Source organism: Palaemon carinicauda, chromosome 3, assembly GCF_036898095.1.
Source record: "Palaemon carinicauda isolate YSFRI2023 chromosome 3, ASM3689809v2, whole genome shotgun sequence".
Taxonomy (NCBI): Eukaryota; Metazoa; Arthropoda; class Malacostraca; order Decapoda; family Palaemonidae; genus Palaemon; species Palaemon carinicauda.
The window spans coordinates 120,146,324-120,159,892 of record NC_090727.1 but is presented as its reverse complement, the minus strand read 5'-3'; the positions used below and the strand labels follow the sequence as shown (position 1 = coordinate 120,159,892).

Here is a 13,569-nt window from a genome sequence, read left to right as displayed (position 1 = left end):
AGTAAACAACCTTTTAAAAATAATGAAAATAAATGTACCTATTCAAGTTGGTACCGACAGTCTACACGATGAAGTAAGTATAAAAGTAATGAAACATTAATTTTCCCAAAATAATATGCACACCTGTACATCACAAGAATAATATCGACCCTCCCAAGTACGTCCAGCCACCAAGGATTTAAGTCTTATTTTCTCCTCTGCTTAGCTTTTTACCATCTAACCATTAAATTATAGTATATCATATAAAGTGGCCCTATGGCTATTTATTGCCTTTTTGGGCCAAAACAAAGTTTGCTACATAAATTTAGTTATACAGCAGGGTATGTATGCTAAGATATCTAGCAACTCCACAAAATGTAAAGTAATATCCGTTTGTGACTAAAAAAAAATGTTCATCAGGTGACACATTAGGATATTTGAAGAAAAACTATTTCTTACGGATTATGACTATTACATTAATTTATAAGAATCATAGTAATATAGCAAAAAAGCAATAAAATCCCCATTTTATCAAGCATTCCGTTCATTGTGGAGCTGCTAGATATCCCATAAAGTCGCCTTGATGTGTACCACAATAAATGAGGCCGATTGTACAATAGCCTTATCGTCAGAAATATGTACTGCCGAGATGAAATTCACTTGAATTGTCTCTTGATGCATGATTGAAAATTCACTGTCATTTATGTAGCAAAATCTAGCAGTCATAGACAAATCCTGGTGTATTCAGAAGGCCTTATCATATGCAATTCCTCTTTAGTCAGAAGTTATTCCCCTATCTGAGAGGGAATGTCAGGAAGAAGGAGTTCCCCAGGGTTGTGTGCTAAGTGTAACCTTATTTGCACTAGCCATTAATAGGATATCCTCTGTCATTCCTCAAAATATTCTCTCAACACTATTTGCTGATGATTTCTCCATATCATTTGCTGGAGCTAGAATGGCACTGGTTGAGAGAAAATTTCAAATCACAATTGATAAAATTAATCAGTGGGCTGATATGAATGGGTTTAAGTTTTCGACAAGAAAAACTACTGTTGTTCCTTTTTGACGTATTCGAGGATTACATCCAGACCCGCATATATACATCAAAGGGCAACGGATCTCATGTGTACGTAAAGCTGGATTTCTAGGGTTGATATTTGATTGTAGACTTACATGGGTTCCTCACTTGAAACCTTATATGTAAAATGTCATTAGGCTGTGAATCTTTTAAAAGTTTTATCCCGTACATCATGAGGGGGCAGACCGCAAAACTCTTTCGAAGTTATACAAGTTCTTAGCTTAAAATAAAAAAATAGTTATGGAAGTGAAATATACTCCTCAGCCACCCCAAGCCGACTAAAGATTTTATATTCTATACACCATGCTGGTATCAGATTGTCCATAAAAGCCTTTAGAACTTCGTCTATCCCAAGCCTCCTTGTTGATGCTGGAGAATTACCTTTAGACCTTTACCGGAAGTCTTTTATCGTTCGGTATTGGTTTAGTTTTAGAGATTTTAGAGTGGCCTTTTATTATTGGAGTGAGGGGTAAAACAGTACGATTTTGTTGGGTTCCAGCACATGTAGGGGTGTCTGCAAATGAGAAGGCAGATTTACTGGCATAGAATGCTGCAGCTGAGTTGCTACCAAGAAGGTATCCCTCTCTTTGTAATGATTTTTTACCTAGCATTAAGAAGTTGGTTTATAATAATTGGCAATTACATTGCGATAGTTTGGTTCAAAATAAGGTGAGAGAAATAATGAATGTTATATCCCCTTGGAGATATAACATGATGCCCAGAAAGTGGGAGACTACTCTTTGTCGTCTCTGCATTGGTCACACTTGGTTGACACACGAATTTCTGTTCAGGAGCCAACCCCAACCGTATTGTGAAGACTGTTTGGTACCTTTAACAGTGAGGCATTTGTTGACCAAATGCCCCAATTATAGCAACTTAAGAAATAGATATGTTTGAGGCTCGAGGTGAGGATGGCAGGTCTATCCTTGCCAAGATTCTTGGACATGATGTGTCCTACTATGCTAGCGTCCTTTTTTAGATTCATTTCAGAAGCAGGTTTTCTGAAAACTATTTAACTTTTATAATGACATCTTAACTTTTATAGTTTTAATTGAATATTCTTTTATTTCTTATATATAATAAATTATATCGGCACCAATGACCTTAGATGTCAGGAGGCCAGCAAACTTTATATCAATCAATCAATCCCAATACAGAATGTATTACATATCACGTATTTGTAGATTAATATCTAGTAATACATATGATTATGTATATACATCTATCTATATACCAAGGCACTTCCCCCAATTTTGGGGGGTAGCCGACACCAACAATGAAACAAAACAAAAAGGGGACCTCTACTCTCTATGTTCCTTCAGCCTAATCAGGGACTCAACCGAGTTCAGCTGGTACTGCTAGGGTGCCACAGCCCAACCTCCCACATTTCCACCACAGATGAAGCTTCATAATGCTGACTCCCCTACTGCTGCTACCTCCGCGGTCATCTAAGGCCCCGGAGGAAGCAGCAGGGCCTACTGGAACTGCGTCACAATCGCTCGCCATTCATTCCTATTTCTAGCACGCTCTCTTGCCTCTCTCACATCTATCCTCCTATCACCCAGAGCTTTCTTCACACCATCCATCCACCCAAACCTCGGCCTTCCTCTTGTACTTCTCCCCTCAACTCTTGCATTCATCACCTTCTTTAGCAGACAACCATTTTCCATTCTCTCAACATGGCCAAACCACCTCAACACATTCATATCCACTCTAGCCGCTAACTCATTTCTTACACCCGTTCTCTCTCTCACCACTTCGTTCCTAACCCTATCTACTCGAGATACACCAGCCATACTTCTCAGACACTTCATCTCAAACACATTCAATTTCTGTCTCTCCGTCACTTTCATTCCCCACGACTCCGATCCATACATCACAGTTGGTACAATCACTTTCTCATATAGAACTCTCTTTACATTCATGCCCAACCCTCTATTTTTTACTACTCCCTTAACTGCCCCCAAAACTTTGTAACCTTCATTCACTCTCTGACGTACATCTGCTTCCACTCCACCATTTGCTGCAACAACAGACCCCAAGTACTTAAACTGATCCACCTCCTCAAGTAACTCTCCATTCAACATGACATTCAACCTTGCACCACCTTCCCTTCTCGTACATCTCATAACCTTACTCTTACCCACATTAACTCTCAACTTCCTTCTCTCACACACCCTTCCAAATTCTGTCACTAGTCGGTCAAGCTTCTCTTCTGTGTCTGCTACCAGTACAGTATCATCCGCAAACAGCAACTGATTTACCTCCCATTCATGGTCATTCTCGCCTACCAGTTTTAATCCTCGTCCAAGCACTCGAGCATTCACCTCTCTCACCACTCCATCAACATACAAGTTAAACAACCACGGCGACATCACACATCCCTGTCTCAGCCCCACTCTCACCGGAAACCAATCACTCACTTCATTTCCTATTCTAACACATGCTTTACTACCTTTGTATAAACTTTTCACTGCTTGCAACAACCTTCCACCAACTCCATATAACCTCATCACATCCCACATTGCTTCCCTATCAACTCTATCATATGCTTTCTCCAGATCCATAAACGCAACATACACCTCCTTACCTTTTGCTAAATATTTCTCGCATATCTGCCTAACATATGTACATATATATATATATATATATATATATATATATATATATATATATATATATACATATATACATATATATATATATATATATATATATATATATATATATATATATATATATATAAAAGAAAACTGAACATTGCAACATACAATGTCAGGACCCTGTCTAGGGAAGATCTTGCTGTTACTAGAAGATCCGAAAAAAAATAAATTGGAATATAAAATTTAATGAAATTAGAAGCACTGTGGAATCTTATATCGAGTTTAAAAGAGGGCCATATAATTTGCTTCAGAGGACATGAAAGGAACGAGGAAAATAGAGCGAGGTTTCTTATTAAAGAAATCTTGAACGTATTATAGAAGAATTTTGTGGTACCAGTGACAGAATTGCAGGATTAATTATCAAACTAAATAAGAAGTAAACACTGAATGTCATTCAAAAGTATTTACCAACATTCTATGCAGAGAAAGAGATATATACGTTTTATGAGGATTTGGAGATATCTATGAAAAAACATGACTCCATTTACATTGTTATGCGTTATTTCAAATAGAGACAGGGGAATTAGCAGTAGGTAAATTTGGAGTAGGCCCAAGGAATAACAGAGGAGACATGCTTGTTGAATTTGCTGAAAGAAACAGCCTTAAAACTATGAACACCTTTTTCTATGAAAGGGAATATAGAAAATGGACATCGAACAGCCAAAATGAAGAACCGAAAAACGAGAGATTATATTCTAGGTGAAAAGGCTGATTTAGTTAAAGATGTGACACTGTTCAAGAAGTTAAGGTAAAGCGACTATGGATGGTGAAAAGCAAAATTTGTTTAGATATAAAAAGAAAAACTAATTTTAAGACAGCAAATAAAGACTCCTGTAACAAGAGAAAAATCTGTATGAATTTAGTATAGCAATACAAATAAAGGAAACAGTTATCAAATAAAACTTCTATTGGAATTAGCACAAGATATAGGTGGAAAGGTTACTAATTAAGGTTAGGGAAAACTATCAGAAAACACCAAAAAAAACCTAATAAATAAAAGATTAGAAATGCGGGTAAAATCCAAACGAAATAAATAGAATTAGTAGGGCTATCAAAAACAAATAAAATAAAATCCTGACATTCGTAAACACAATCAGACCAAAATCGAGGAAACACAAAGGAAAAAATGATGAAACGAAGACTTGATACAGGAAGGCAACAGATGTTTGCTTTAAAGGATGAAAATGGGAATATTAAGAAAAAAGATGGGGTGATAAAGATTGCAGAGGATTTCTATACAATGCTTCACAATAGTGATATAAGGAATAACTTTGCCAAGAGAAAATATGAAACACCTAAGCCGGTACCAAAAGTAACAGTGGAAGTAAAGAAAGCATTACAAGGCTCGAAGAGGCAAAGCACCCAGGATTTAACAATAGGAGGAGGAGATTTTATAGTAGTAACACTCGCTGAACTTTACATTAAATGTCTGCAAGATTCCTCTACTCTTACAGCTCGAAAAAACTTTATCGTTATACTAATTCACAAAAAGGGAGGCAAAAAGACCTGGAAAAAATACCACCCAATATGTTTACTTTCAGTAATGTATGAAAAAAAAAAAAAAAAAAAAAAACATATTAGCAGAAAGACAGCTAGACTTTGATAAACCAAGAGAGCAGGAGGGCTTTAGTAGTGGGTATTCAATTACTGGCCATATCCATGTAATAACCAGCTAATGGAAAAATCAACAGTTTATCAAACCGCTCTGCATGGGCTTTAGAGACTATGTGAAAGCATTTGATTCGGTCAAAACCTCAGCAGTAATAAAAGCCCTTCATAGACAAACAACAGATGAATTTTTTTGTTAAAACACCTGAAGGTATCTATACAGGAAGTACAGCAGTTCTAATAGTGCGAAAAATCCGTATGCTGAATTATTCCTAGTATGCATAGAAGATTAAGAAAAGTAAATTGGGAAATAGAAGAAATTAACATTGATGGGAAATATCTTAACAACTTGAGATTTGCAGATGACAATCAACGAGTTGAAAAATGAAATCCGAAGACAATGTCTTGCAATTTCAAATTAAAAGTTTGGCAATGTTGTCGAATCTATTGTTGTACTTGTACATATATATATATATATATATATATATATATATATATATATATATATATATATATATATATATAATATATATATATATAATATATATATATATATATATATAATATATATATATATATGTATATATATATGACATTTTTGTAACTAGCTACTAACACTGGGGACTTTTATACTTGAATGTTGAGCCAAAAATACTTTTCATTACTTAATTAGCCTCAGGAATAAATGTCATTCTTAAAAGACATTTGTGCAACATTGCCGGTAATCCCAATAAGGTTGTCAGTATGTTAGATGTAGTAATGATGTTCATCACTTTTTCTATAAAAGCGTGTGTTACACAATTTCTAGTGCCACATAAGCTGGAAGTTTCTCTTACCCTCAGTTGAGCTCCATTGCCGTATTGTACATTAACATAGACGCCTTTTCCTGCCTGTGGATATAATTTGTGTCATACTATGACCAGGTTTTTCTCTCATTATTTACGTGTAACTTTGAGTTACATATATATATATATATATATATATATATATATATATATATATATATATATATATATATATATATATATTATTGTTATTATTACTTGCTAAGCTACAACCCTAGTTGGAAGAGCAGGATGCTATAAGCCCTGGGGCTCCAACAGGGAAAATAGCCCAGTGAGGAAAGTAAACAGGGGAAATAAAATATTTTAAAAGCAGTAGAAGCATTAAAATAAATATTTCCTTTACAAACTATAACATCTTTGACGAAACAAGAGGAGGAGTAAGAAGATATAACAGTGTGCTCGAGTGTACCCTCCTGCAAGAGACCTCTAACCAAAGACAGTGAGAGACTATGGTACAGAGGATATGGCACTACCCAAGACTATTATTTTCATTTTTATTATTACTTGCAAAGCTACAACCTTAGTTGGAAAAGTAGGATGCTATAAGCCCAGTGGCCCCAACTGGAAAAATAGCCCAGTGAGGAAAGAAACAGAAAAAAATTAAATATTTTAAGAACAGTAACATTAAAATATTTCCTATATAAACTGTAAATCTTTAACAAAACAAAAGGAAGAGAAAGTAGATAGAATAGTGACCGAGTGTACCCTCAAGGAAGAGAACTCTATCCCAAGACAGTGAAAGACCATACAGATGCTATTGCACTATCCAAGACTAGAGAACAATGGTTTGATTTTGGAGTGTCCTTCTCCTAGAAAAGCAGCTTACCATAGCTAAAGAGTCTCTTCTAACCTTATAAAGAGGAAAATAACAAGTGAACAATTACAGTACAGTAGTTAACCCCTTGAGAGAAGAAGAATTGTTTGAGTTGTAAGGTGTATGAGGACAGGCGAGAATATGTAAAGATAAGCCACACTATTCGGTGTATTTGTAGGCAAAGGGAAACTGAACCGTAACCAGAGAGAAGGATCCAATGTAGTAATGTCTGACCAGTCAAATGGACCAAATAACTCTTAAGCGGTAGTATCTCAACGGGTGGCTGGTGCCCTGGTCAACCTACTAACATGGTTTCGGCTGAATAGGCGGGGGTCGAATCTCTGCCCGGCCAGAAGCTATTACCATAAATAAATTCCGGTGGATATATATTCCCAAGATAGACTCCGGTTTCAAATGACATTGTGGTTGATATTTACATATATATTTACATATATATATATATATATATATATATATATATATATATATATATAAATATATATATATATATATATATATATATATAATATATATAATGTATATATATTTATATCTATATTTATATTTATATATATATATATATAATATATATATAATATATATATATATATATATATATATGTATATATATATATATCTATGTAGGTTGTAGGTTAGCTAGGGCACCACCCACCCTAGACATACTACCGCTAGAGAGTTATGGAGTCCTTTGACTGGCCAGACAGTACTACATTGCACCCTTCATTCTGGTTACAGTTCATTTTTCCTTTGCTTACACATACACTGAATAGCCTGACCTATTCCTTACAAATTCTACTCTGTCCTCATACACTTGACAACACTAACATTACCAAACAATTCCTCTTCATCAAGGGGTTAACTACTGCACTATAATTTTTCAGTGGCTACTTTCCTCTTGGTAAGGGTAGAAGAGACTCTTTAGCTATGGTAACCAGCTCTTCTAGGAGAAGGACACTCAAAAAAAACCATTGTTCTCTAGTCTTGGGTAGTGCCATAGCCTCTGTACCATGGTCTTCACCTGTCTTGGGTTAGAGTTCTCTTGCTTGAGGGTACACACGGGCACACAATTCTTTCTTATTTCTCTTCCTCTTGTTTTGTTAAAATCTTTATAGTTTATATAGGAAATACTTATTTTGGTAGTGTTGTTCTTAAAATATTTTATTTTTCCTTGTTTCCTTTCCGCAGAGGGCTACTTTTCCATGTTGGAGCCCTTGGGCTTATAGCATCTTGTTTTTCCAACTAAGGTTGTACCTTAGCTAGTAATAATAATAGTAATAATAATAATAATAATAATAATAATAATATATATATCTATATTTATATATATAGATATATATGCATATATATATATATATATATATATATATATATATATATATATATACAGTATATATATATATATATCTATATTTATATATATAGATATATATGCATATATATATATATATATATATATATATATATATATATATATATATATATGTGTGTGTGTGTGTGTGCCTGTGTGTGTATGATTGATTGATTGATTGATTGAAAGTTTTCTGGCATCCTGACATCTAAGGTCATTGACGCCCATAGCATTTATTATATATGAAAAATAAGAGAGATTGATTGATTGATTTAAAGTTTTCAGGCATCCTGACATCTGTGGTCATTGACGCCGGTAACATTTAATTTATGTATACAAAAATAAAAAATAAAATAAAATAAAAAATAAAAGAGTATTCAATAAAAATCATAAAAATTGAATGTCATAAAAGTTAAATATTTTTCAGAAGACCTGCTTCTGAAATAAATTTAAAAATTTCACTCGCATAGTAGGACACATCATGACCAAGAATCTTGGCAAGGATGAACCTGCCATCCTCACCTCGAGCCTCAAACAGATATCTATTTCTTAAGTTAGTAAAATTAGGGCATTCGGTCAACAAATGCCTCACTGTTAAAGGTACTAAACAGTCCTCGCAATACGGTTGGTGTTGGCCCTTCAGCAGAAACTCGTGTGTCAACCGTGTGTGACCAATTCAGAGGCATCAAAGAGTCGTCTCCCATTTTCGGGGTATCATGTTATACCTCCAAGGTGATATGATATCTGTTACTTCCCTCATTTTATTGCCATCTAGACTATCCCAGTGCTGTTGCCATTTATTACAAACCAATTTCTTGATGTAAGGTAGGATATCATTACAGGGAATGGGATGCCTCCTTGGGAGCAACTCGGATGCCGCATTCTTCGCCAGTAAATCGGCCTTCTTATTCCAAGACACACCTACATGTGCTGGAACCCAACAAAATCGAACTGTTATACCTCTCCGTCCAATAATAAAAAGCCATTCTAAAATCTTTAAAACTAGAGGGTTACTAGAATTAAAAACTTCTAAAGCTTGAAGAACACTCCTTGCACCACTAAAAATGGTAAAATTACCCTCCTTTTCCAAAGCTATTTTCTCAATAGCGGTTAGTATGCCATACAGTTCGGCAGTAAATATGGAAGCTGTTAGAGGAAGTGCACCTCTACAATTAAAATCATTACTATGTACTCCAAATCCAACGCCAGCATCAGATTTGGAGCCATCAGTATATATAAAAGTCGATCCCCTATGTTCTTCAACATGTTCCATAAAAAGAGACCTGGATTCTAAGTCAGTCATATTCTTCTTAACTCCAGTAAAGTATTTACAAAAAGATATGTCAGGTAATTTCCATGGAGGCGTTGATGATACCTTGAATGGAAGCACATTAATTCTAATTAAATCCAGATTGTTTAATAATTGTTTCACCCGAAACCCAAAAGGTTGAGGAGATTTTGGGTGCAGCTCAAAGTAGGTTGAGTGTCTTACAAGGCTTGCAGTCTGAAAGGCAGAAGAATTAGGGAGTCTTTGCAATCTAAACCAATACCGAATAATAGAGGACATTCGGTGAAGGTCTAGAGGCAACTACCCAGCATCAACAAGGAGACTTGTGATAGGTGGAGTTCTAAAGGCTCCTGTGGACAATCTAATGCTAGCATGATGTATTGAATCTAATATTTTTAACCGGCTTGATGTTGCTGAGGAGTATATTTCGCATCCATAACTAATTTTGGAAAATATCAAGGCCTTGTATAATTTTAAAATTGTATTGCGTTCTGCCCCCCATGATGTATGGGACAATACTTTTAAAAGATTCATAGCTTCAACACATTTAGCTTTTAATGCTTTTAAGTGAGAAACCCATGTAAGCCTACAATCAAATATCAACCCTAAAAATTTAGCTTCACTTGCACATGGGATCCGTTGACCTTTGATGTATATATCCGGGTCTGGATGTACTCCCCGTATACGACAGAAATGGACAATTGTAGTTTTACTTGTCGAGAACTTAAATCCATTCATATCGGCCCAATGGATAATTTTATCAATAGAGAGTTGGATTTTTCTCTCAACCATTGCCATTCTGGCCCCAGCAAATGATATGGAGAGATCATCCACAAATAAAGTAGCGTGAACATCCCTGGAAATGACTGAGGATATCCCATTAATTGCTAGTGCAAAAAGGGTCACACTCAGCACACTCCCCTGAGGAACTCCTTCTTCTTGGCATTTACTCTGTGATAGATTTTCCCAACTCTCACTTGGAAAACTCTATGTGAAAGAAATGACTGGATGAATAGTGGTAGCTCTTCTCTCAATCCCCACTCATGGATTCTTTTAAGTATACCATATCTCCATGTGGTATCATATGCCTTTTCAAGATCAAAAAAGACTGTCACATGGTGCTGTTTGGAAGCAAAGGCTTCACAAATGGAGGAATCAAGTTGTATCAGCACAACAGTCGTTGAGTGCATTTTCCTGAATCCACATTGAATGGGTGATAAAATATTCTTCTTTCAAGGTACCAAATCAGTCTTGCATTGACCATCTTCTCCATGATTTTACATAAACAAGATGTCAATGAAATAGGTCGGTAGTTTGCTGCTAAAAACTTGTCCTTACCGGGTTTTAAAAAGGCTAAAATAATGGCTTGTTCCCAAACACTTGGATAACTATGATCATGCCATATTCTATTAAAAATGCTTAAAATAAATAACTTTGTATTAAAAGGTACATATTTAATCATTGCATATGGAATTCCATCGGGTCCAGGGGCTGTATCCTTACACGTAGCAAGAGCAGAATCAAATTCTCTTTCAGTAAAAGGAGAATTGTATGACTCTTGCTTTCTTGTTGCGAAGTTTAAAACTTTCTTTTCTTCAATGCTACTACACTGGTGACCAGGAGCTGCTTCACACTTGCACGATACATTTGAAAAATGGTCAGCCAGGGCATTGCTAACTTCGGTTGCTCCAGTCATATACTGGCCATTTATCTTTAACACTGGTGGTGGGTTTGGGGTGAATTTGCCTGCTATCTTTTTGACTTTCCTCCACACAGATGATGTTGGTGTTCTACTGTTAATGGAGGAAACAAATGACATCCAAGACTAGCGCCTAGCTTCTTCAATGGCACGGCGGAACTGTGCTCTACATTTCTTGTATATGACTAAATTCTCCTCAGTACGGCGCATGCGCAATCAGGTTAAATACTTTCTTGTGGCTCTGTGCAGGGCAGTTAGTTCTGATGACCACCAGGGTACTGGTCGTCGTCTGAATATCCCTGTTGTTTTGGGAATGGAATTGACTCCTGCTGTGTGAAAAATTCCATTAAGTAAGTCTATGGCATCATCAACACTTTCAAACTGTTCTGCACTTCCTTCAATTTCACTTAACTCCCGAAATCTATTCCAGTCCGCCTTATCAAGATTCCATCGAGGCGATCTTTGTAAAGGTGGACCATTGTTGGTGTTTATAATGATTGGTGCATGATCACTAGTATGCCAATCATCTAATGTTTTCCAATTAAAATTGAGAAGACAGTTAGAGCTTGCAACTGATAGGTCATACAGGACAAGGTACCTGTCTGTACATGAAAATGTGTGGGGTCTCCTGTTTTAAGGAGCCCGACATCTTCATTCTCCAAAATTGATAATATAATATTACCTCTTGCGTTTGCCAAAACATCACCCCATAAAGGATATCTACTATTAAGATCTCCTAGTAGGAGAAAAGGTTGTGGGAGTTGTTTAATCACCTTTACTATATTATCATACGAGATGTTATCATTTGGAGGCAAGTAAAGAGAACAGATTGTGTATTTTCTCCCTATATCAATCTGTACAACCACTGCCTGCAGATGGGTACAGATGGACAAAGATATATGGAGAACATCTCGACGAACGTATACAAGACTTCCCCCATGGCTCTCTGCTCGTTGATCATATGGTGTTCTATAGCTAACATACTCTCGAGGAGAAGGAGTATTAGCATCGAGTTTGCTTTCTTGTAGACATACAGTTATAGGGGAGTGCTCACATATGAGGAGCTTGAATTCTTCATATTTCGCCCTCAAACCCTGGCAATTCCATTGCAGAATGGAGGAAAAAACTATGATTTATTTTTTGGAAGACACCTTAGATGAAGTCTTCCCATTGGCAATATTTGATCTAACAATATTTCCCGGTGGTATCTCTAGAGAGTATCTTGATATAGTGGGTTTTGTGTTCTTCTTTTTCTTTGTGTCCTTTTGATCTAATTGTTGAGGAGGATATTGGACCTCAACTTGAATTTCTGATTGGTTCAATTTGCCTTCTAGTTGATCAGAAACATCAGCAGACAAGATATCATATTTATTTGAAGTCGTGACTTTAATGTTTCTTACGGTAGGAGGCGAGAGAGATGGAGGTCTCTCTCTTTTTCGATTAAAAGGTTGTGATCTGTCAGGTTTTTGCACCTTCCCCACTACAGGTTCACCGGGTAAATTAGTTTCAAGTGGAACCTCCATCAGATCAGGCAAGGACACGGCCTGAGAGAGGTTTGTACTATTGTTTAGAATCTGAGTAGTTGGCTTTTGAATAACTTTCAGATCTTTAAGTATCTGTTTTGATTTTCCAACAATTTCTGGACATAGATTTTCGATAGGACTTTCAACCTCTATAACTACTTTCATTTGTTTCTTCATATTAGAAGTAGAGATATAATTTTCGTTAGTGTGGTTTGGCAAGTTTTTCTTCAGAACCATTGAAAAAGGTTGCCCTGGTCTTATCTGCTTTTCAAGAGCTCTTTTACGAGCCTCTTTAAAAGTAACCCTTTCCATGGTCCTAATGGCCTGAATTTCTTTTTCAAAAATAAACTTAGTGCAACTTTTAGATGTAGCTGGGTGTGCTTCTCCACATTGTATGCAATTAGGGTTTTCTCTGCATACTCCATGGCTACTTTTTCCACAGTTGGCACAAACAGCTGGCTTATTATTCACTTTTTCTTTGCATTTCTTGCTTAAATGGCCATACATTTGGCAATGATAACATCGCAATGGCGAAGGGATAAAGGGTTTCACCTTCAACAATAGCCAACCAGCCTTAATAACCTTTGGTAATCTACATTGATCAAATGTTATAATCAAAGTAGCAAGAGGAATACGTTTTTCTCCAACTCTCTTTCTCATTCTGACTACTTTAACTATTCCTTGACTTTTCAGTTCATCCTCA

At 36.0% G+C, this 13,569-nt stretch overlaps 1 protein-coding gene across 1 annotated transcript in view; it reads left to right on the top strand.

The window, feature by feature from the left end:
* The first annotated feature begins 4,846 nt into the window (after nucleotides 1-4,846).
* LOC137633717 (dynein axonemal heavy chain 6-like) overlaps nucleotides 4,847-13,569 on the top strand; it is a 163,475-nt gene continuing 154,752 nt past the window's right edge. Inside the window, exon 1 of the mRNA XM_068365966.1 lies at nucleotides 4,847-5,044. Within this exon, the coding sequence (XP_068222067.1) occupies nucleotides 4,847-5,044 (198 nt within the window). The remainder of the gene's footprint in view (nucleotides 5,045-13,569) is intronic.